Source organism: Acanthopagrus latus, chromosome 11 (assembly GCF_904848185.1).
Source record: "Acanthopagrus latus isolate v.2019 chromosome 11, fAcaLat1.1, whole genome shotgun sequence".
Lineage (NCBI taxonomy): Eukaryota > Metazoa > Chordata > Actinopteri > Spariformes > Sparidae > Acanthopagrus > Acanthopagrus latus.
In genome coordinates, this window is record NC_051049.1 from 11,889,776 (window position 1) to 11,914,838 (window position 25,063).

Here is a 25,063-nt window from a genome sequence, read left to right on the forward strand (position 1 = left end):
TTAAGTTATTGTAAAATTATATTAACAAGCAATCTTTCCTCAATTTGAAATAAAAAAATATCAGCAAATAAAGGCAACATAGGACAGATGTGTATGCAATGCATAATGTTCACAGGAAAAAAAAAAAAAATTCTCATCACATTTACAAGACTGCAGCTAAGTTTATAATGATGCCTACTAGAATCGGTTTAGAAAGCTTTGACTAACTCTGAATAACTGGGGCAATATATGTAGTCAAAGATTGTATCAAAATATTTTTAAAAAATGTGAGGGCGGGCAAGAGGGGGTGGGGCCAAGGGGACAACCAATGATACAGGGGGGAAGTATGAACAACCAATATGTAAGAGAGATTAAAATGGGCAGCTCATCCATAGCCTTTTCATCATAATCAACCAAACTCGAAATAACACGGAAGGCTATGACGATGAAAAGCACAAAGTGTTAAGCACAGACAGGTAAAGAGATATACACCACATCTTAAAGCAGGTGTCCACATAGAGAAGAGCAGCACTAGGTAGTATGTTGTACACAGATTCTCAGCATTCATGCACTCACTTCTTATGTCGACGTCTGGTTTCCCCTTGACGAGACACAACAGCAATCCAGCCGTTTTTAAATTACAAACGGCCAAGAGTGCAGAATCGCATCGCTGTCAATGATAAGAGACTGATCGAACGGGATCAATTTAACATTGTAAGAACCATCTGAGCACTTACATACTGTGAAAAATTTCATCACAATAAAAGCCGTTCTTCAAAGTCTTTTCCCCTTTTACAAACCTCTTTAAATAGAAGGGTGGGCATTGGGAAGAATAGTACATTATTCGTTAAAGGTGGCCACAGAGTAAAAGGCAAGAAATCTGAGTCCTATGTCAACTGACTTGTGTGACACAGTATGCATGGCGATAAGTAAAATGACAAGACAAAGACTTTCCAAGCTCACAATGCATATACACACTCTCCAGTGTTTTAAGTGACAAAAGCGGAGACATTTCCTGCACATCTTGCACCACAAAGCAATAATTAAAAAGTACAAGAGGTAAACTTCAACCTTTTTTTCTCTCTTCGCTCTAGAGTTGAGAGGGATTGAGAGGGTTATGGAGAGAAGGGGGGGGGGGACTCTGCAAAGAACATAAAACGTGTCATGTATGCATTTTCAGTAGCTGGTTTTGTCACACTTGGGGTTGTGATAAATGGAGAAATTGTCCTTCATTTTGAGCAAGGAGCAGTAGTCGCCAGGCATTTCCATTTTTCTCCGATCAGCATTCTGGCGTTAGTGTGGAACCAAAATGGCGCCTGTCCCTGATTCGGTGCTGATGTGTTTTGGCCGTGTCCTATAGTGAGTTCAGATCCTCGGAATGATGGCAAATAATGTCGCTGTGGGGTGGAGGGGCGGGTCACACACTCATCGTCATGGTTGGAGAGTACTGTGGAGGTACACACAGAGACGAGAGGATTAAAACACCTTTTCACCACTGGTTGGCTCTCTGCACTGTAGTCTAATGTTAATATGCTGCGACTGTGGCTTCACTGTGCGGTCAATAGTGCTGTAGCTCTGGCTTCATCAAAGTACAATTACAGTCCGGAGACGTTAGCCGAGGAGCAAAGCAGAGACTTACGTTCTCGCTCTGAAAGGAGTGGAGGAAGTTTCCACTCAGCTCCCCGTCATCCCTCGGGGTCCCAGGAGGATTGCTAATGCCACTTAAATTGTTTGGGGAATTCTGGAGACAAAGAGTGCAGTGTTTTAAATGTATAAAATTTCACTCCGGTCAAGATTACGCTCTCAGTGCAATAACAAACTGCATGGTTACACTATTTACCTTGTTCATTCCATCCATATCACCAGAGCCTGACAGTGAAACAAAACGAAAAACAATATTTTGTATCATGTTTATCATTGGCTCTACCTAAAATACAACATACTGTCCTCTAAATTTTAGTCATTTAGTTAGAAGAAATACGTCTGTGTTGTGTTGGTAACTGTGTTATCCTGAGTGGTGTTACCTAGTGACCCGTTCATGTGGTGTGGTTCCATCCCAGCCATGGCTCCCAGGGGTCCGTCAGAGCCGGGGCCCATAGGGAACTGGAGGGAAAAGAGGACAGCATGGACTCAGTAACCACATCTCCACACCGCAAAGTTAGCATCTCACTGGAAGTCAACCGTACCAAAGAGTAGCAGGCTCAAAATAAAAGTGACTAAAAATAAAGAGGATCTCAGGTACGACAGTGCATTTTCTTAATTTTGCAACTGTGAACCTCAGTCCATCTTCTAACTGAAAAACCTTTGTTCTGATCATTTCAGCTCCAAGAGAGTCAGTGACTGAAACAGTAGCCTACAGTATCAAATAACACACACACTAATGGGACCACTATAACAAGTGTATTTGTTTTGTTTCTAGAAAAATGTCTATTCCAGATCTCTGGGTGCAACTAAGGAATATGTGCTTAGGCGTTAACTAAAACTATTCTCTGAAATAATTTACAGGGTTTGTACATCTTCCTAAAAGTGAAATTTAAGCATTTCTTTAGCACTTTTTGGGTACCTACAAAAAAATCAATGTGTTGATTACTTTGTTCATTTTACTGGCTGTTAATTGATTTGATGTTTTGATCATGATTGTCTATTTATTGCTAATTTCATCATCAACAAATATGCAATTTTCAAATCTTTCAATACTTTGTATAGACCAGAGGATGGAAATAGTCAGTCCCAGGAGCAGAAAACAGCCAACAGACACAAAAGTGTGTTACAATGGTAGAGGTCAGGTGTAGTTAATAGTACCAGCTTTACACAACGACCACTGGTGCTCACACTGAACAATTTAGCCACCTAATTCTTGTCCTCTGTCAACCACTTATTTTTTCAATGAAAGGCATTACATTCACAGGGCTGACATTAATGTCTAGGTGTGCTAGACAATGTTATGGGCTGTGGGCTTGGTGCAAACGGGATATCAGTAATACAGTCATTTGTGAGATAGAAAAATTGCGTTCTAGAAGTGCTATGTCTTCAGATTTATGATTATGAGACTATTGCTACTTTTATTTAACTAAATGTTAAAAAAAAAAAATCCATGCTTGAAATAATGAAAAGGAACATACATTATTTCGGTTGCCGGGTCCAGTGTTGATCATGGTGTACAAATTTTCACCAGAGTTGTTTGAGTCTGAAAAATATGCATTCATACATATAATTGGTACTGGATAGTGCATGAAAAGGTTACTGATTATCAGCTTAGATAACAGAGGCACACACCTGCAGGGCTGGGCATAATGGGAGTTCCTGGGGGGCCCCCACCTCCAGAAGCACCCTGTGGAGAATACACGACAAGTTTACATGTTAAAATTACCTATAAAATATTGTATTCTCAAGATAAAATGCACATAATGTGTGTAAGTTAATAGGCCATGACGTGTTCTCACCCCATATGCACCAGGAGAGGGGGATGAGTAAGGCATCTGAAACCAGAAACACAAACATTACAGACCAGAAATGGGTGAGTGCAAACCCGTTCTATACCTCAAAATGTCATCATTCATCATTTGATCATCCTAATATCATTAGGGCCGTCTGTCCATCTGTCTGTGGAAACCTCGACACATAATACTACAATTACATCCCAGACTAGAACCTTGGAGCACATTAGGACTGACTGCAATCTGACCCAGCATTTTTTCTGCGTGTCTGTGTGTGTATTTGTACTCACAGAGTTGGCATTGTTGGGATTGGGCCATGGCCGACCTGTCCCTGGGCCCCTGGAAGATAGGACCAATGAAAATTTAAGTTGGATAATGCATTTAAGTGGAGAGACTTTTGAAAGAACCCATTTAGAAATTCCAGAAAAAAAGGCTCACATGTTAACTCCTGGCATACCAGGACCCATGGTGTTGTGTGGGGGCCTCATCCCACCACCAAAGTTCTGAGAAGACACAAAAGAAAAATCATCAAATCTTAGGATTTAAGGTGCAACAAGGCTTTGGTTTGGATTTGGTATAGTATCTAAACCAGTCTAGAAAAGATCTATAGCTAATGGGTCATCAAGCCAATAGTGATATCATTCCTAGTGAGTAGAACAGCTTACCTGAGGTCCAGGCCCCATGGGTCCCATGCCTCGTGGGCCACTCATTCTCTGCATTGGCCCCAAGTTAGGATGGCCTGGAGGGGAAAACAAAACTGTATTAGGGGGAGAATACAGGAAATAATGTCTTATATGTAGTTTAAGTGAAAACAGTACTGAGTCACACCTTGCGGGCGTGTAGGGTCCATGCTGGGTAGCATGGGATGAGGGCCTGGTCCTCCACCTGGTGGCTGCAGGGGATCAGATACGAAGACCCAATTATGACTGCAACTAACAGTTACTTTCATTGTTGATATATTGATCAATTATTTGTCAAAAATGTCAAGTAGTGTTATCCAAAGCTCAAAATGACATTGTCAAATGTCTTGTTTTGTCCCCAACCAAAAGATATTTTGTTTAGAGATTGTAGACAATTTTCAGTACCGTCGAAGGGAAGTAAAGAAACCAGAAAATATTCACATTCAAATTCAAATTCAGGTTAATTGTGTGCAACTAATTGATGAATTGTCTTAGCTCTAGACCCATTGAAACAGTTGTGTGTGCTATGCATTTTGCATCCATTGTGTATGTGTGTGTATGTGTGTGTGCTTGCTTGTGCGTGTACTCTACCTGGTTGCCCATCCTAATGGGAGGACCTCTCGGGCCTCCAGCGAAGCGAGGCGACATGAAGGACTATGACAGAAACAACATCGCTCCATGAGATTTCAATAAGGAAGAGACACACTCTTCTCAAAATGAATAATTTCTTAACAGCATGTTTGGTGAATATTGGAAGCAGCATAAAGCATTGAGCTGAGACGAATGCCAAAGCATGAAGCATCAGCGTCGAGAACCAGCGTTCCCAAATGGCCACAGAGAGCATAAACAGAGAAAAAGAGAGAAAGAGGGCGAGGGATTGTTACCTGACTGTGAGGTCCCATCATACTGTTAGGGGGAGGAGGCTGAGGGTGAGGAGAGCCCTGGGGACCAGGTGGACCCTGTGGCATCGCACAAAATAAAAGAGGCAAGGAGGAAGATAAGAGGGAAAGAAGGGAGGATGATACGAAGAGAGAAAGATGGGGCGAGAAACAGAACAGAGGGGCAGAGAGAAGCAGGGTTACTGCAGGGCAGAGGACAGTTGGAGTGCAAGAAACCAAGTGTGGCGCAAAAAAATGTAAAAATGTCCAAAATAAGTTGCTCATTTTCATGTAACGAACACAGATAAAGAGAGCGATTGAGCAGAGAAGAGCGAGCAAATGGCTTAGCCTTGGATGAGAGAAAAGAGACAGAGGATGTGTGCTCTTTTGCCTGTCAGTCAAGACATTAAGAAGCCTGCTGCATGCAGCATGTTATCAGAGCTAATTTCCCTGAATTAACAGTGTCAATTAAGCTCTATGCAATTAGCTGTATAACAACACTAAACACCGGCACTGTGTCACTAATGTTGCTGATCTGACAGCGAGTGAGGGGTCTAATTGAGCTCCTCCAATGGATTCTGGTATGGAAAGTATGAATGTGTGCGTTCATGTATCAATGTAGAATGTCTTTCCTGATATTAACATGATCACATAATGAGTCATGCCTTTGTGGCTTCTAGTACATAATAAGATGGTGGATTTAAAGTGAATAGGTTGGTCTAGCAGAGGCAGAGCAACATCGGGATTTTATGTCACCTCTTAAGAGCCACAGTTCCACACCGTTGCCTGCCAAGAGTTTATCCTCACGAGATATTGATTTACAGTAGGTGCTGCACCTTTCGATTTCTCCATTAGGGAAAATGGCCAGGCCACGCCTGCCTGTTTACAGCACAGGAGGGGCTCAGCCAGACAGAATGTCTATGACTATTTACTACAAATTCACTGAGCAGACTGGAGCAAAACAAAAGACAAAAACTGTGTATGTGGAGAGCTACAGCTTCGTAAGTCAGCATTTTACAAAGCCGGAGTCTGGAGCTAAAAACATTCTGATTGTTGATTATGAGGTGATTTATTGGTAAATATTGGGGCAAAGTCAATTAAAGAGAATTCCTAACAGTAACAGACAATATCAATTTGTGTATTGGCTGACCTGGAAAAAGCCAGGTGGCATGGGTCCTCCTGGCATGCCCTCACCAGGGGGTATCCCTCCCATCACAGGACTGGGTGCTGCTGCTGCACTCTGAAACCAAGGACAGCAACATCACAACCTCTAATTGTGTTGCACATGATACATTGACCTGACAAGACAAAATGCAATCTCAGTACACGCATGGAACTTTCACTTGTAGATGAAATGACGTTGTTGGAGATCCATTTTATCTCACAGGAGGAGCAAGTCTGAGGAAGCGAATATTCTCTTGGACAAACAGTGACGCAGATTAAACCTGTGATACCTATTGATCTGAAATGGTTAGTGTGCATTGTGTGTCCAGGATTCATGAGCCTTGCACACACTCAATGAAATTCATTCAATGTAACTGCTGTTCAAATGTCATTTGACCCATCTTGAAAAGGAAAGACACTACCAGACTTTCAGTAGACCAGCATCATCTGTTGGTTTCCAGTATGTTAATGTGGTCCTTTATTGAGGTTTCTGAACCCTGCTGATCCAGAATCGAGTAGATCAGATAAGTATTGGAGGGATTCACTGAGTCAGTGTCTCCAAAGTGCTGCTGCACAGCAGGGGCTTGCTGGGCCGATTTCCTGCTCAAACCACAGCCCTAATTCACTAATGTGCCATTTGCTTCGGTCACACGCTCCTAATTGACTGAGTTTTTCTTCCCTGTAGCTGAAGCAATCTGAGATGGGCTAATGTCCTCAGAGCTGTGGGGTTTCGCATCCAAAGAACAGCTACAGAAAGAGAGAAGCGCTTTCGGCCTCATTTGTTAATGTGCAGCTCTCGTGTTAAGTGTAGACTTTCACAAAGAACAATGACTACTACAGGGATGGATGTACCAGAACTCATACACAGAAAACTACGCCTTGTCTCTATACAGAGCTCTATAGACATCACTGGTCAATAGCCAACACACTCCCTGATATTGACTGCACCCCCCCTAATTATATCTGCACAGGCTGCAGGGCCACCGTGAAATACCTCAGCAAGGAGAGAAGTGAGGCCACAGGGAGAAGTCATGTCTCATCAGGCCCCACCACCACTGGGACCCAGACACAGTCTGTAAACCTGATTCTTTACTAGGTGGTGTCAAGCAGGAGATGCAAGACTGAGAAATTCTCAAACCTGACTAACATCTAGGCCCTTTAAAAGAAGGAAAAAAAAGAAAAGAAGAAAAAAAACCATACTGCTATAAATGTGTAGGAGAGGAAGTTTCAGCTGCTCCATAGATCTAATTTGGACTCCACGTACTTCCTCACCCATCTTGATGAGTCATTCTCAACTACCTAGCCATTTGATTTAGTGAAGTTGCTCTCAGAAATTTAGTACATCTGTGTATAAAGAAATCTAAATAAATGTTCACAGGTTAAAAGAAAATTGCTCATACACCCAGAAACCATTAAAATCGAATATGATGCCACTGAGGGGCAACTTGTACATGTGTGGTAACTTGCCTGGTCTGTGATGCTTTTTTACCAAAGGCAGAAGAAAAGACTGCTCACTCAGTAATGATAGCTTTTACTTTCCAAGTCACGTCAGTAAAATACCCTGCCTCTAATACAGCTCCCTGTCAGAAGGGTTTGATAACCACATTTGAAGGATCACTGTAAAACATTATTTATGTATATACATTTTATCAATCAGAATTTTTGAATCCCCAAAATTAGTATGTGCATCTGCCATAAAAATCAACTATTGGGTACAACTAATTTCAGACAATGGAAACGCACACAAAGCACAGAGTCGCCTAGTCTCTGAAGCATAACGAGGAGCTTTAAATGAGATTTACAATCAATTATGACGCTTTCTACCTTAGCCAGTCACAAATAAACTTATTCACACAATTATCAATTCAAAATAAACATCCTCATGGCAGTGAGACTATGATACAAATACACTAACCACACAGATTTTACATACGGGCATTTCTGCCTGAGAGATTATAATTAACATCAACATTCCCCGTCAACATTCAGTACATTGACTGTATACATATATACACACTATCTCTATCATCTGACCAAGATTTTAAATACACTGCCACTGAATTATGAAAATCTATCAGACTTTTTGGCATATAATTTCTGTTGTCAAACGCAGCACCATATTGGGACCATAAACAAAAAAAAAACAAAAAAAAAAAACATGTGCATATCTGAAAAACTCTCAGTTCTGCAAGAATCGAGCTGCCCAGACAAGCCATCAATATGCAAGTAAACAAGTTAAGATCCCATCCCACTTGACTTGGAAGGAGTCATCCAGCAATTACCACATCTCACCTTTCTGGGCTGACTGGTAGACCAACATACAAAAACTCTGGCTGACAATTTCGATTATTTCCATTGATTTTACAATTTCTTTTTTGATAAGCATCTTAGAAGCTCATAATCAAAGTAGAATTGTGACAATAACAGACTTACATAACATCTTAACATTTGTTAACAGTGATAACACTTTGGGAAATCTCAAGAACTACAGCCTCACTGTCATTACTTTTATTTTACTAAATGATTACATACTTCTTCATGGTTTTATGACAGCAATAAAAAGCATTATGATCACAGACTGGGAACCTTGTTCGTAGTGTTGTTGCATCGAGAGGAACAAGTTTCCGTATTCGTATATTTACATGAGAGTATTGTGAGACGTTCTCCAAGCCTTATTAACATAAAGCTTTCTAAGCAGGCCCCTCTTATTCTGTACACCATGTTGAGTACACCATAAAGAGTTTCAGAAGTCCGTTGCATTATACGGTAAAGGAGTTATTCATAGTTCTGACCTCTCCAAACACATGGTAACTAGTACTTTACTACTTCCTCACAAACAATACCACCACCCTGTATAAACCTAATATTTAATGAAGGAGAGAATTTATTTAGGCATTTGTGCACATTTTCAAGTTAAAATGAGTACAGTTGTCCAACTTCATCAGCTCCAAACAACATGAATGCCTCACATAAAACCATGTGTTTATCTATTAGTATACAAGTCTTCACTAGCCATCATAGGTAATTGTTATGCGTCATAGACACAGCACTGAGCCTTAGTTTTTACTTAGGGGATGTAAGTTAGGTCTAATAGGATTTATATTATATTGACTACCATCAGTAGTCCTGTGTGTCAGATGCACAGACATGGCAGTGGATCCATGTCCCAGGTTTGATTTTAACAGTTTAATGCATATTTAAGTTATCAGCTGCATAAAGATAAGTTGATAAATTGCATCTCTGAGAGGGACATACTTTGATCAAGATCAGTGGTAAATAGATCTTTAACTTTCAGAAGGTGCTTGTTATATTTAAACCTGAAGGCATAAGGACATTCTGGGGGACGACGTTTATTTTTCATTATAGACAAAGACTGAGCTATAGTTTATGGCTAGTTTCAGGAAACAACCACACTGTCTGGCCCCTTCACTGTGATTGTGTTTGTGCAGATTGTGTTGCTCCCCTGCAAAGAAATAATTAAGTAAAACAAAGCTGTACTTAAGGTATTGACCACAAAGTCATAAAACAAAGTCAACAATCTACACAGCTCTGTAGAAGTCACAAACTGCACGACTGAAAGGCAACGTGCATGGCAGGTTTCCAGGCATGTTGTGTTAGATCTTTATCATGTCCCACTAAAGCCCACAGCTGTGACTGCTGGACTGTCCCAAACAGCCTGATGCTGCTTTCCCTCTGAACGAACCACGTCTCACCACTAACAGACTCTCTAGTACAGGAAAGGGGGCAGATGTCTCAGCCCTGCCCCGGGCTACAAAGCTCTTGTCTGGGGCCTTCCTTACATCTCCCCAGGGAACCTCCTATAAGTTAGCCTCCCCTCACCCTCCATGATTCAGCGTGTATATGTGTGTTCTTAAAGAGCACACGAGCCAAACAAATTTCCACTGGACTCTTGAATCACTACAGGAGGTCACAAAAGGCCAGATTGGCAGCGGATGTGCTCATGCACTCCTTTCAAAAACAAAGAAAGAGTGGGGAGAGGGACACACATTGGTGGTGTACAAGTTGATGTAGTACTGTTAGGGTTTGCCTGAAGAGTCTGTATATTATTGTTTGCTAGAGCTATATTGCTTTGCTGGTGCATAGTTTAAATGTCTATTATTTCCCTGATTAAGCAATCTGTAAATATTAAGGCCTGCTTGCTAAACACATGAAGTACCTATTTATAATCCAAGTGTACCTAACAGCTATTGTACATAGCAGTAACGCTCACATTTGTTTTATTTTAATTCAAATTAAATATGAGACAAAGGGGTGTTCCTAGCATTCCTTCCCTAATGTTCAAATTTAAGATTAGTAGACTAGTTTTAAAGTAACAAAACATTCAGGAAACAGAAGAGTTGAGCACACTCTAATCTGTACAGTTTGATGTTATCCAAATAATTAAGAGCAATTTGAAGTTGTTAATCACATTCTTCAATAACCAAATTAGATTTTAATCCCACTGGCATCCAAGTGGTGAGTGGTTGCATGACATCTAAGACGCTACAGCTGACTGACGTTGTCAATGCTAATAATGGATGCTTGTTTTTATAAACATTTTGAATGGGAAGACGTGATGTTTCAGTGCAAATTATGCCAATTTAATTCAAGTGGATGGTGTTTTATATCTGCTGCTAGTGGTTTCTCTATAAAAACAATGAAAACCAAAGACATAGTTTGGTAATGTAGTGAAGTAGCAAGGGATCATAGGAGTTCTTCATTGTTTAGCAACCACTGAAAATCTTTCTGAAGTGACTTGTAGAAAAGTTCACGGACAAGTTAATGTATTAAATTTTCATTGTGTTTAGTCATGTCGACAACTTAATTTACTTACTCTCTGTTCTAACATCCAGTGTTTCCCTGAATGCAGTAGGGACAGGGAAGTTAATGAAACTAATAAAATTGGGGTTTTTTGGGGCTTGAACATTGCATGAAACATTTCAGATAATCCAAGTACACAACTCAGGAATCTATAAGAAAGCACAAGTAATTTTCAAAAACATCTTAATGCAGAAATGTTACATTGAAACTGTACATTCATAAAATAGGAATTGGCTTAACTAGCTAGTATTTCTGGAACTAAAGAGGGTAGCAACATTTAATCGACAAGAAATTCCTATTCAAGACCATTTATTTCCTTTTGTTTTAATTCAGACCACACATGCTGTATGTTCAACACAGGTTTTGGAAAATAAACAAGGCATCCACCACAAAGGACTCTCTGACCGGAATCAGTTCCATATTGTACTAACCGACAACAGTTAACTGAGGTTACAGTTCCTCATAGGGGGAGAGAAAAAAGTAAGGAGGGTGAGGATGACCAAAAGATTGGCTGGGAGGTAAATGTGAAAACGCATGTGTATACAAAAAGAGAGACACATAAAAAGAAGGAGAAAAAAATTTATATGTAAATGGGGATGTAAGAGAAGTGATGTGGACCACCCAACTGACGAGTCCTGACCTAGCGTGCTCTTAACAGCCTCACTTCTTCCACTGGAACCAACGCTCAAAAGAAACCAGCCCCTGTGTTTAGCTTGTAAATGTTTAACCATCAATCAACATCATAAAACCCAGTCTGGATCCAGACTGGATGCTCCCTCTCTCTCCCTCTCTAGTTACTTCTCACAGGTCCCCTCCACTTCTCCTTTCCCCAACCCCCCTCCTCTTTATATTCCCTCAGCTCCTCCTCGGCGGCAGTGGATACTGGGCATATGCCACGGTGCCACTCCCCTTTCCTTTTTCCCAATCTGCCCCTCAGCTCTGTGACAGCCATCAATCAGGCGCTGACGCCATGGCGACGGGGCCCCTCGGGGAGCGTTCATCAGGCCCGCCGGGGCTTTATGAGCCCTGCCGGCTAACGGAGCAGCGCTCACCTCCCCCACACCTAGACAAAGGCGAGGGTCCAAGGACTAGTACCGTCCACACACACACACACTTGCCTGACCACCAACATCCACAAATGAACACAAGGAGAACCAACATCAGAGCGAAGGGCAACCACAAGATGTCGGGGAGAGCCAGCCGCACAGAAACTCTCAAAGCTCCTCACCACAGCAGAACACAGCCCAGACTGACGTTTCACTGTTTCCTCATTTGCTTAATGTTTTCCATGTTATGGAAATAGTCTCAGTCAAACCACCGGCTGCGATCTAACAGCTTATTTTGCGTTGTTTAATCTTTCAGAAGTGCTAAATTATTTTAAAAATATGAGTTCAAGTGTCACAATTGCTTAATACAGAGAAAATTGTGTAGCTATATGATATATGCAATGATGATCAGAAATATTAATTCTCCGTAACAGATAAAGATTTCTGAAATCAAGCACTCAAAAATACTGCGATACATAACTATATAGCTTGCTATGTGATTAAAAGCCCAGTCTCAAGCAGAATGCACTCCTCCTTTGTCTGCATGAGTAACAATAATAAGGATGGTGGTTCCTGAAAGGGCAGAGCCACGCTGTAGCCTCTCTCCTGGCTCCCAGGTCACCTGCCAGATCAGGAGGCCTGTTACCCTGACAACCCTTTCTGCCAAGAGCAGGACCAACATCTCCATTTTAACCCCGTCTCATCTGGTACATAACCAAACTGCCTACAAATTTGGCTGCGTATCAGTCATCCTGAGAGGACACCTTAACCTCTAATGGCTTTGCTTGGCTGTGCTGATGCAGGAAAACCAGAATAAGTGTCTTTATTTCATTGACATCAAGTGCCTGTCTCATTTTTTTTGGGAGAATCACAAAGATGGGAAAGGCAGAAGCCACTGACAAGCAGTTCACACGTTCTTTGATCCACATGAAGCTCTTTTTGATGTTCCTTTTGAATGCTGACTCAAAGCTCAAAACAATGCAGCACATTAAGAAAAAAAAAGTTTCTAAAATGGTATAGTATCAGGATGCAAAACACCCGTACCATGCAAATACAGAAGCGCTGTCATAAGAGGATGCACTCCTGAGCGACAGATTTGGGATCTGAGACTGCCCCTGCAGTTCTTCAGTTTCAAACCCATTAGGATCTTAACACTGCAGGTAATATGTTTCAGCATGCACCTGAGCTACTGCACATCAGGTCAGCTGGAGGTCTTTGTCAAAAATCAAGCCGTGTGCATGATGCACAGCAGGTTCTTGTTCGTCTTCACAACTGAGGGAGGGAGTTTGAGCCTGGCGCGGATAAGGGGGGGGCGCTCGACAGGTCTGACTCAGGACGTGCTGACATCAGCATCATTTTCCCAGAAGCCTATAAAGCTCATTGTTGGGCGCATCATTCGACCCACTGACAGGGCAAGATGACCGATCGTAAATTCAGGAGGAGAAAAAAAATACTGTCCTGATTTGCATGCAGCAGTTAAATACAGCTAAAACAAAAGTGCAGCGAGGAATACAAAGGAAGCAAATATCACACAGACATAATTTTAGGGTGAATCATTAAATAATTTTGAGCTAAAGGGGAATCACGATAACATCAAGTATGGCAGCTGCGTCACCCTTGAAGGGGAATGTGGGAGATTTTGTCAGGACTTGAGTGTTGACAAACAGAGATTATTTGCTCCAACACACGAAAAAAAAAATTGCATTGCACAATCTGAGTTGGAGGCGCATTATTAACACCACTTCTTAGCTTTGATAGAAAAAGTTGCTGTCTTCTTTAGCAGACGAAGACAGAGCAACCTGTGCAACAGTGTGAGCTCTACTCACGTAGTCATGGAAGGCTTTTGCTTCACTGGAGTGGTCACATGTCTCTCTCCTCTCCGGCGCAGCGCAATACAAGTCCCAGAATACACTGTGGACAAGACAGACCATGAAGCAAACAAAACCACACAAACAACCCGTGGACATGTTACAGGAAGACAAGAACATTATCCCTCACCACCACCAAGAGTGTAGGAATCCAGGAGGTTCTCCAAGTGTTATGTTTTTCTCCCATCGGATCTAGAAAAATTGGTTGCAAATGATACTCATTTTATTATTGTTGTTCCTAAAAGAGCAAATGCAAAACATACACAAAAAAAACATGACGTGTTTAAATTGTAGAAATGGCACTCTAGCATGGTGAAACTTTTCCACTAAATTCAACATACCTCTGATAAAAAGGTCTGTGCAGACTTCTGTGCTCCTATGTGTAGCAAATACTCATAGACATACAGAGCCAACCTGTGTGTGGAGAAAAGGAAAAAAAAAAAAAACATCATTTCAATTCAACAAACTGGCAACAAAAAAAATGAACGTCAAACTGCTGGTTAAATCTTCCTCAACTGGCTCCCTGAGTGACCAGAGTCGGGTACAGGCCCCCTGAACAATGGCTGCCAAATAGCCTATGCCAAAAAATTAAATGGGGACTGTGTAACCAAGACCTGGGTAGAATTCACTACAATGAGGAGATTAAAAAGAAAGTGCTCAATTAACAGTATAATTTAACGTCGTGATGTTAACTGTAAATAAAATAAAATAAAATAACACAGGACCAGCCTGCTGTGTATTAGCTTGGTACAGTATCCTGGTGGCACTGATGGGGTTGAGGGAAATAAAAACGGAGCCTATCTAGAGCGCAACAGAGAAAACAATGTACTGTGTGGCAAGACGATGTTATTGTTTTCTCCTCTCCGTGCTCGCGACTGAATATCCGCAAAAAAAACCGAGGCAACCGCCGGTTGAAAAACAGACAAACTGCCGTCGGAATCGGCGTTAAGAGACAGCAGTAAGCCAAAGGTAGCAGAAACACGGCTCAGGGGAGGAATGGCGAGCAGACAAGGCGGTTCATTCAATTCCATTCTCGGTAGGAGGAAATCGCCTCTTGCTAGCCCGTCCAGCGAACAACAGAGAGCAAGAGGGAAAAACTTGCGAGGCAAAAAACACACAGTAATAAACGTTTCTGGGCTTACTTTTCTCGTGCCTGGCCGTCCGACGGCACCGGGGTGCCTTTGCCTTTGGGGAACATTGTTTTGTGTGGGAGGACGCCCGCCTTCTCTTTCTTTTTTTCGCTATTTCATCTGTCAGATCATCGCGGCCGCGACCCTCTCGCACTCCAACCGCACTCCTGCTCAACCCGACGACTCAACCGAGCATGGTCCGGGGGGAAGAGGCGGGGCCAGGCCTGACTGACGCTGCTTGCAGCCAATGAGAGGGCGCCGTTTGCCTTAAGGTCTGCCTTTTCGTGTTTTTTGTTTTCTGTTTTGACGTTCATAGCTGCGATATCAATGAACGCAATTTAATCAAGGAATTAATAGTTCCTCTAATTGCTTGACTTCAACTTTTTTATGCAGTGTAAATTAATTCTGCTGGTGATCAATTAAAAAAAAAACATCTTTTCCAAATGAGGCTTATATTTCACAATGAAATAAATAGATATTTAGGAAAGCATCTATAATCTCATGGGTTCACAGAGTGGGGTTCTGGGACCCATAGGTAGTTCCATGGTGTCCCAAGCAAACAAAAGGGAACCATGTATTGTCACTGTAATTCCATCAACAAATAACCGAATATAACAGAATATTGATTAGATCAACGACTGTTGTGTTTAATACACGTTCTGCAATCAGACGTTTAAATGCAAAAAACTCTTATCAGATGATCTGATCAGACCCTGCCATAAAAATCTAGCCTGGGCTCATTTCTGTCTGTTGATGGCTCACTCACCTGAAAAAGTTTGATGACCACAGATTTTAAGGAATATTTCTCATGTAAAAGGATTATCAAATTTATACAGTGTCCACATTCTTTAAGTGCTACGGACAAAGTGTGTGTTTATTAAACCGTATTGCTTTAATTGGATATATTCATTCAATATTTCTGACATAAATGTTTCTATATTTCATTGGCTTCTCAGCAGTTTATAATGTATGAAGAACAACCAGTTTTACCCGAATTTCCCTTATACGGTATATAAGAGATAAGAAAGCCAAAAAAAGAGCAAATATATAGGCCCCAATATACATAGCATATGAATTTTAAGTCTCAAGTCTCAAAGTGCGTGTATCATTGTTGGTTCGCCTTATAAATAACATCTCAATGGTTTGGTTGCCTTTAAATCAACGTTTTAAAAAAACAAAACAAACATATAATTTTTCTTGTAACTAAAAAAAGTTCGAGTTTGTGTTGTTATCGCCTTTAAGCAGCCCCTCCAAATATGAGGCCACTGCAGTTCCACCTTAAAAATGGAGACGTTGCACTACGGGGGATAGTCTCTCTCCCCCACTCTTTCTCTCTCTCTCTCCCTCCCTCCAGTGGTGAAAGCCTTCAGTAAAGCCGTGGTTTGTTCGTGTGTGTGCATGTGTTGAGTAAGTTGCTGAGTTGTTGAGGAATGGGGGAAACCAGAGGAATCACGGTCCGGGTCGCAGCGGGCTGCTGTGTGTCAGCCGGTGTCCATGTTCTGTAGCCGCCGCTGACTGTCACGTGAAGGACTTTTATCTCGACTGCAACATCAGCAGTCACTTTTAAAACTGGGGTGAGCCATGTTTTATTTAGCTTGTTGTTGTTGTTTTTTGTTTTCCTAGTGTGAAACCTGCATGGCGTCTTTACAGGGGACGACATGTTTTTTTGTTTTTTTTTGTCTGTTTGTTTTTTTGTTTTTGTTTGCAGCGTGAATACCAGGCTTTAATTCCGCTGTAGTCCTCCTCGTATGTTCGTGGTGAATGTCTCATTTCTCTGTAAAGGTCACTGGCAGCTCCTGTCACCCATAACAGGAAAGACAGGTGACCACTGCTGAGCCCCGCTGGAGCACACGTTATGAGCAAACGCTTGTATCCCAGTGAATACTTTCCATGAATACCACATTCAGCTGCATGCCTTAAAATAGTTTGTGCCCCCCTAAAATAGTTTCTGTCCCAGCTCGATTAGAACTTGCATGTATGTCTGCATTCACTGCCAGCTGACACACAACAGCATCAAATACATCTATGAGCGATCAGGTATTTCAGGTCTGTCTTTATCCCTCAGTGAGAGGAGAAGTGTTGCAATGAGAAACTGAGTTGCAGATTATTTAAAGCGTCTTATGTTGCAGCATGGGCTCAAACTGACTGCTCAGTGTGTTTTTTTTTTTTTTTTTTTGTAGATTCAGTGGTGGATAAAATCTATTACAAATGTCTGTGTTTTGGCAAAAGTTGAAATGGAATGCATTTATTGTCGTTGCACAGGGTACAGCAAAATGTCATTTTTGTGTGTTTTTGTTTTTTCCTTGGATTGGTCAAAGATTACATCGTGTTTAATGAACCCAAAGTTTTAAAATGACAAAAAAAAAAGTGCTTTTCTTAAAGGTGCATTGTGTAAAAATTGGCCACCTGTCGAATTCATACTCAGAATCAGAATTTCCTTTATTTGTCCCGCCAATTAAATTTCTTCATCCCAGCAGCCAAAGGGAAGTGGTATTGTAATAAACAATAATGATAGTAAACAATAAACAATACAATTAAAGAATTAAGAAGAAAATTAAGAAGCATGTCACGAGAGTAACTGCTGCTAACTGCAGCTGCCATTAGCAAGGTAGCTCTGTTAGCCATGCAGCTAGTGGTCTGGGCTGGGAGCTCAGTGCGGTGGGGGAGTGTTGGTGGTCACTAGGTAGGAGATATAGACCGTGATGTGCAGGGGCTAGCTGGTTAGCATGCTATTTGGTAGGTATTTAAAATGATTTTACATATAGTGCCCTAATTATACTAATTACAGTGGGGGCCTGAGCTCTTACCAAGTAGCATCTTTACTGAGTTTCTCTGATTGCTAAATTTTTCCAACATAATCCAAATTCAATGCTGATTAGGCCCTTGTTAAACTACTCTGTTTATGACTGATGCTACCAAGATTTTTGATTGTATCTGGACACATAAATACTGTAGATTTGTCTGACATATTTGATGCCAGTTCCAGTCGAAAGCTTTAACGTTGGGATTACAGCTTGTAGCTGTAACTCTTAGGGGTTGTAACAAAATATCCATACAGCAGGATTTTGTATCGTGTCCTCTTGAGGTTTGGTTATCGATACACTGTCATCAAATATCGCTATTTTTACGCAGGCACTCAAAACAGATTACCCTGACAGTTTTACTTAAGAGACTCACAACTTAATTTTTACAGATGGAAAAGAAATTAGTGAGCCATAGTTCCTTCCTTAAAACATTTTCACTCCAAAACTGTTTTGCTTTCTGGCAGTTCGGCCTTTTTCCAGTCCATGGTTATTTCACATGATTGCACATATGCAGTAAGTTGCGGTCAGCGTGAGTGATTAAAAGGAACTAAGCTTTCCCCTTATTTCTCTTTTCATCTCAGTTCATGTCAAATTTTGTATGGTGGTGCTGTTGTTAGTGTAGACAATGTATTGTGCGAAACTACTGCATTTTTTTCTTCAGGGCATTAGTCTATGACTCCAGGTTCTGCTGGAACTAATATTTCCTCTCTCTCTTCTCTGCGAAGCCGTGAGCTATGACGTCAGATGGGAACCATGCAGATGCCATGCTTGACTCTCTGTTCATTCAGGAGAGTGAGGAAGGGTACAGAAACCCCACTGAAGTGAAGATGAGTCAGATCGTGCTGCCATGCCACGCCAACCACTGTGGAGAGCTGAGTGTTGGACAGCTGCTGAAGTGGATGGACTCCACAGCCTGCTTGTCTGGTAGGAAAATGTCAGAAAAACCATGCATTTTCCCACATCACGCCATGGAGCTTGTGAGGAAATCAAAATAAACCAACATTATCCTAGAATATCCCATCATGTCCACTGAGGCGTAGCAGGAAGTAGGGAATGTGCAGTCTGAATCAAATCCTGATTATTCAATCAAGTAATTCTGTGGCCAATATTTGAAAACCAAGCTCTTAGGTAGATACATGAATTTAAGAGTGTGTATGTAAACAGACATTATTGAAAATGTTATTAAAATGCATCTGTAAAACACCTGTAACCTATACATTTAAAGTCACTGTGATAAATTATGATAGTGTTTATCGTTTATTATATTGTGATCTATTTATGTACATCACAATATGGATGGATTTTCTGGATAATCCGTGAAGTCACAGTTTAAGGAAGAAATAGTCTAACAGGAAGGTCTATTTCTGGTTGCTCCAGCAAAATAAGTACCTGAGATTTAAAAGGCACTTAATCACATTAATGTCCATTAATTAATTGCCATAAAATCCAGCCTGCCTATTCATCTGCAATATATCCTACTTAATGCAAAAGTATTAAGTAGACCACAAGACATATGGTTTAAAAATCTGTTAAGGTTGACAATTTTCTATTGACTAATGGAAGCAATAGATAACACTTATGCATAAATATATCCTAGTTATATAAAGACCAATTCCCTGAATTAAAATTTTAAACCGGTCTGAAGTCTTTCTATGTGATAGATTATGTCTGTTTGACTTACATGCACATAGTTACAGCTCATAAGCCTCGACTCATTTCATGCTGTCACTATGTGTCTTTGTGCTGCACTAGCTAAATATTTGTGTACTCTGTTCCAGCTGAGAGGCATGCAGGTTGTTCCTGTATCACTGCATCTGTGGACGACATCCATTTTGAACACACCATAGGGTAAGGTATTAATCTTAATGCTGCTTTATTGAGATGCATCTCCAACTGAGTAACAGAGACAGACTATATTACATCCATTGACTATGGTGGACGCTATTTTTGTTTCCAAAACATTAGCAGCGGTGTAAGTGATTTAAAAAAAAAAGGGGTTAATAAATGGATGTTGTAGTTTTAGTCTTCAAATAATAATAATGGATTGGATTTGTATGGTGCTTTTCAAGTCACCCAAAGCGCCTGACAGGGAAATAATGGGATACTCCAGTCACAGGCAGAGAAAGGTGGACATAGATGTCTCACAGTAGAGCTGTTCAGATTGTGTTGATACTATAATCACTGCTCCTTGTTGATGGTAAAGAAAAGCATCTGTTTCTGTCTCCTCCAGGGTGGGAAAGGTTGTCAACATCATCGCAAAGGTTAACAGAGCCTTCACATCCAGTATGGAGGTTGGTGGACGTTGTTTTTGATTTCAGCATGGTGAGCGTTCATGATATTTCAGAATCAAATAAATGTGGTTATTCTGTTCATCTCAGGTAGGTATATTGGTGACCTGTGAGGACCTTTACACTGACAGGCAGTGGAAGGTTTGCCATGCCTTTGCAACCTTTGTTGCTAGACGCACTGAAGCTGGGAAGGTAAGAGACAACAACCAAAATATCGATACAAAGCCATTTGACCAAAACCGATCCAACATCCCCTGTGTGCGTCTTTTGTGCACAGGTACAGCTGAAGCAGGTGATTCCTCGCACACAAATGGAGCAGATGGAGTACAGCCTGGCAGCAGAGCGGAGGAGGATGAGGCTGATCCATGCTGAGATCATTACAGACCTACTGAGCAGCAGCACAGCTCAACTGGGTACAGGCAGGGCTTTGTAAAACAGCACTTGGCCGGGTGGCTGCACCATTTGGAAACTGATTGATTAAAGCGCCACTTTTATGTGCTCTCACCAGGAGAATGCCAGGAGCATCAGGATGCTGTGCCAGCCGAGCGGACACGAGTGGAGAGTGTGGAGCTGGTGTTACCGCCACATGCCAACCACCAAGTCAGCACCTTCGGGGGCCAGATCATGGCCTGGATGGAGAATGTGGCTACAATCGCAGCATGGTGCGTAGATAATGATTCTAGTCATTATAGTATATTAAATATAAATTTAAGAAAATAGTTTGACATTTTAAGGAATATTATGAGAGATGAAAAGAAGCAAATCATGTTCAATCTAGAGCTTCAGCCAGAGGTTCTTAGCTTAGCTTAGCTTAGCTTATCTTATCATAAAGATGGGAGAGGGAAAGAGCCAGCATAGGAACTTAAAACATCTACCAGCATGTTGAAGGCTCGCTAATTGAATAATTATATCTTATGTATGTTTTTTACTGTGGTTTTCACAGGGAGTAATGTGCAGGACTATTTATTGGCTGGGTGCACAGTTGCACCTGGACAAGAAGTAGTCCCCTACAAAATCCTCCATAAAAACCACCAATTGTCTTTATACATTACAGAATTTGTGGGGATCAAACAAGTGAAATAGAACATGGTAATTAGTGAGCTTCCGAGATGCTGGGAGGTGCGACCATAGCGGTTTCCATATGTTTCCAGTCCTCATGCTAAGCTAAGATAAGTGGGTTTTAGCTGTAACTTCATATATAACTGGCAAATATGAGAGTGGCATATATCTTCTCATATAACACTCGGCAAGAAAAGTGTATTCCCAGTAAGTCAGAGGCTATCTGTAATGAGGCCAAACTTCAAAACAGCAACAAGCTACAAGACAGTCCTTCTTTTTTCTCTTCGTCTCGGATCTAGTCGCTTGTGTAACGCTCACCCAACACTGAGGAGCATTGACATGTTCCATTTTCGAGGCCCGTCTCATATCGGTGACAGACTGGTGCTGAAAGCCATCGTTAACAACGCCTTCAAGCACAGGTGAGTCTACACATCATGACGAATTTGCAAGAACAGCGCAGAAGTCAAATAACTCTCAACTCATCTAAATAATGTTCGCATAAATTCACTTTTATAACTCAAATATTGACAGCGTTTATAGTACATCTCTGAGTGTGCATATCTTTCTGTGAACCCACGCGCCTGGCCTGGATACGCGGTGTGATTCAGCATGGAGGTGGGTGTGTGTGCTGAGGCCTACCAGGGTGGAGAACCTCTGCGCCATATAAATAGTGCTTTTATGACCTTTGAGGTGCTGGACAGTGACAGGAAAGCAAGAACACTGCCACGGATACGACCTGAGCCTGTGGTGAGTTCTGTGTGTTGAAAGCCCGGAGTATACAGTGTTCAGCCAAAAAAAGCAGAGCTTGAGTACAAAGTTTACAAAATGAGCATCCTTTTTTTGATGTTTTGCGCTTTGGATTTCCCCGTGTTTAACAGGATGGAAAAAGACGTTATCAAGAAGCTATTGCCCGAAAGAAGATTCGCCTTGATAGGTTAGTGTCCCTCCTTAAACAGGTTGTGTTGGATGAGCATCCCACCGATATCTCAGAGGGCTGACCTGGTTTATTGCAGATGTGTATATTGTCAGTATAAAAGCTGATCCATATGCAAACAAATATGTTTTTGTTCTTCCAAACAACAAAGGAAAAAAAATATATTTATCATGTTAGGAAACTTATGTTTTGACCTAAAGTGAGTCTTTGCCTACCTGACATAAAAGGTGGTCAGTTACACAGAAGCACCTAAGAATTCGTCCTTGGAAACTGTTTTGAAACGGAACAACAAATGAGGTTGACCCACTATGGTTCAGCCACAAACACAGAGCTCGACGCGTGGAAAAATGCATTCTCACGAGATCTTGCGAATCCAGCTGCCTAACAAGGTCCAGAGGAATCAAACAGAAACAGTTTTATTTGATTTATGAAAGTGCCATTCAGTTTCCATCAATTTCACGCCTTTAAAACCCAACATCATATATAGATATGTAGATATATATATATATAGAACGCCACTAAGCAACATTATATGCAAGATGAGTCATTGTAAACCATTACAAAACCAACAAACAGTGGAAGAAGCATGGATCATATTACATGTTTCAGTATAAGCACTGGAAGTCGTTTGTCCACTGTTGTTCTACAGAATCCATTGTTTACGATACTCAGTCCTCAGCAGCACATGACTTGGCAGAGCGGCATATCACAGCTGAGCAGACTTTGGTGCACAGTCTGTCAAGAATAATAAGTTCATTGTTCAACTGGAAAATACCCTGCCTGCAGTATAATCTTCACTCCACTGTTTAATAACCAAATGTGCTGGATCACGGCTAAAATGCAAAAAAGGTTGTTGTGTCGGTCAGATCTTCCTTTTGTCCCTCAATGTAAATCACTGTTCCCTACATGTTTTACAGGAAATACATTATCTCCTGCAAGCAAACTGAAGTGCCTCTGTCTGTGCCCTGGGACCCAAGTAACCAGGTATTGCAATTTCTGGCAAACAGAGGCGCGCCCGCTTAGCGAGGCTTATTAGATATTGCCACTGTTTTCAAGTGTTCAGACAACCCTTTGTTTTTCAGATGTACCTGAGCTATAATAATGTATCGGCGCTGAAACTAATGGATACCAGAAACAACTGGGTATTAACTTCTGAGAAAAACAAGGTCAGTGCTGTTTGTGTTATTATCATCCAGGATATAGCCTGTTAAATAGATACAGCTGTTGTGACTCCACCATGCATTCTGATCTGTATTATTTTGGACAAGCTGCGCAGGCATAATGGCTGTCCTGGAAGGAAGCCCATATTGCTTTAATTAAATTGTGGAATAATGCAGAATAAGTCAGAAAACGTTGTCTAAACTGACTTCCAAAAGTTATTTTAAGAGATGTAGTGAACAAGAACTGACTACTGACTTCCACCAATGAATTCAGCAGTTTTGACAACAGTCAGATTTTAAAATAACTGGAACAAATCCTGTTCATGTATGTAGAGCCCACCTCCTCTCTGTTGATGTGCTCCATTCTTAGGTCAGGCTGTACACGCTGGAGGAAAACCACGTGCTGTGTTTCAAAGTGGAGATGCACGTCAGTGTACCGGCGGAGCAGACGTTCCACCTCCTGTCAGACCTGAGGAGGAGAAAGGAGTGGGACCGGCACTATGAGTCAGTAACATATACATTTTTGGCCTTGTGCGTCATCTGGCACACTGCAACATACAGTCAGGAGAATAGGCTTTGATGATAATTTTGATGTTTTCCAATGTTTTTTTCCTCTTCATTATCAGCAAAGCGTATATAAACACGAAAACCAACCAGGCTTTGGTCCGTTTCTCAGTGCTAGTTTATTTTTGAAAAAGGCTCAGTATTTTCCTGAAATAGCCTGGCACTGTTGGTTTTTCGCAAATGTTACCCAAACAAGAATAAACAGAATTTCTCAGGAGACTGTGGATTAGAGACACATTAAGTGAGTATTTACAGCAACGGGAAGGTGTATGTGGGATGTTCCAAAAATAAACAGCAGTGCCTGTGTTCATGGCAATTGAACAACAAGCCACCCAGTGCAACAGAGAGGTTCATCGCTCATCACTTTTGGACAACAATGGAGGTTTATGGCACAGAGGAATACAAATAAATGAATGCTGGTTATGGTCTTTTCATTGGATTTGTTGACATCAGCTGAAATGTAAATTGTCACCAGTTTTACAGCTTAAAGGTCCAGTGTGTGGGATTTAGGTGGAAAAATGGAATATAAAATTCGTAATTATGTTTTGATGAGCGTGTTATTACCTGAAACTACGAATCCTTGTGTTCTAGAAAGGGCTCTAGAAAGAGGCTTTCTCCTTAGAAGAGGGTAGATTAGGCGTTTTGAGTTGGTTACAGTCTCCTAGATGCCACTAAATCCTATGGACTGGACCATTAGATTCCTAAGTTGAATCATATTATTAAAGCAAATAACCAATCAACTCAAGGGTAAAGTTGGATACTACTTTATTTATGCCTGACAGAGGCTGGCACATATTAATTCAATACAAAATTATAATAAAAAAATTAATTAAAGGGGCAATGTGTAAAATATGATATTTTGAGAATTTTAGTTTAAAACATTAAAAAAGGAACTAAAATTATCAACAAAATTTGAAGAAACAACATTGTTGACGTTATCTTATCGTCATTGACATAACGGTGTGTCAAAAACATCTATTCAATGTATTGTTTTGCAGAGATGTCTACAGAAGTTAGCATGCTAACAAGCTAGCACCAGCCGATCCTGTCTTACCTACCATTTTGTACCTCAAAAAGCAAGAGTCTGATAGTTTCAAGTATTTTAGTAGTTCCCTGCTTGTTCTAAATGTCAAGAAATATTTTTACATTTCCTTAATACAGCTAACTGAATTGACTAACTAATGGCAGCTAGCCACAGCCAAAGATGGCCACCTTTAACCTGCTAATATTCTGCCCCCTGTATTTAAATCT

The 25,063-nt window shown here is 41.1% G+C and overlaps 2 protein-coding genes and 1 long non-coding RNA gene across 5 annotated transcripts in view; 1 reads left to right on the top strand and 2 right to left on the bottom strand.

Annotated features, from left to right (window-relative positions):
• Positions 1–15,215, bottom strand: ssbp3b (single stranded DNA binding protein 3b). Of its 2 annotated transcripts, XM_037113857.1 has the most exons (18): positions 15,016–15,071; positions 14,215–14,287; positions 14,004–14,065; positions 13,832–13,916; positions 6,125–6,214; positions 4,981–5,055; positions 4,688–4,750; positions 4,245–4,308; positions 4,082–4,155; positions 3,855–3,919; positions 3,707–3,755; positions 3,423–3,458; positions 3,256–3,310; positions 3,102–3,166; positions 2,004–2,082; positions 1,820–1,848; positions 1,619–1,720; positions 1–1,426 (listed from the first exon to the last, which is right to left on the bottom strand). In XM_037113857.1, exons 1-18 carry the CDS (start codon positions 15,069–15,071, stop codon positions 1,397–1,399), a joined length of 1,152 nt encoding a protein of 383 aa, XP_036969752.1. In that variant the 3' UTR covers positions 1–1,396. The 2 variants fall into 2 exon arrangements, with proteins under 2 accessions (XP_036969752.1, XP_036969753.1); XM_037113858.1 differs by lacking the exon at positions 4,981–5,055 and having other exon boundaries at positions 1,397–1,426; positions 15,016–15,215.
• Positions 15,140–25,063, top strand: part of acot11b (acyl-CoA thioesterase 11b) — an 11,455-nt gene continuing 1,531 nt past the window's right edge. Inside the window, exons 1-13 of one of the 2 annotated variants that reach the window (XM_037113856.1) lie at positions 15,140–15,275; positions 18,533–18,731; positions 19,586–19,655; positions 20,038–20,098; positions 20,186–20,287; positions 20,373–20,508; positions 20,604–20,757; positions 21,454–21,573; positions 21,763–21,901; positions 22,033–22,088; positions 23,006–23,072; positions 23,171–23,254; positions 23,619–23,752. In XM_037113856.1, the coding sequence (XP_036969751.1) occupies positions 18,542–18,731; positions 19,586–19,655; positions 20,038–20,098; positions 20,186–20,287; positions 20,373–20,508; positions 20,604–20,757; positions 21,454–21,573; positions 21,763–21,901; positions 22,033–22,088; positions 23,006–23,072; positions 23,171–23,254; positions 23,619–23,752 (1,313 nt within the window). In that variant the 5' untranslated portion in view covers positions 15,140–15,275; positions 18,533–18,541. Of the gene's footprint in view, positions 15,276–15,998; positions 16,578–18,532; positions 18,732–19,585; positions 19,656–20,037; positions 20,099–20,185; positions 20,288–20,372; positions 20,509–20,603; positions 20,758–21,453; positions 21,574–21,762; positions 21,902–22,032; positions 22,089–23,005; positions 23,073–23,170; positions 23,255–23,618; positions 23,753–25,063 lie in introns of those variants that run through there. The other variant, XM_037113854.1, reaches the window with a different exon arrangement.
• LOC119028192 overlaps positions 22,489–25,063 on the bottom strand; it is a 5,547-nt gene continuing 2,972 nt past the window's right edge. Inside the window, exons 2-3 of the long non-coding RNA XR_005077625.1 lie at positions 23,589–23,717; positions 22,489–22,823 (exon numbers count right to left, since the gene is read on the bottom strand). This is a non-coding gene — a long non-coding RNA (uncharacterized LOC119028192). The remainder of the gene's footprint in view (positions 22,824–23,588; positions 23,718–25,063) is intronic.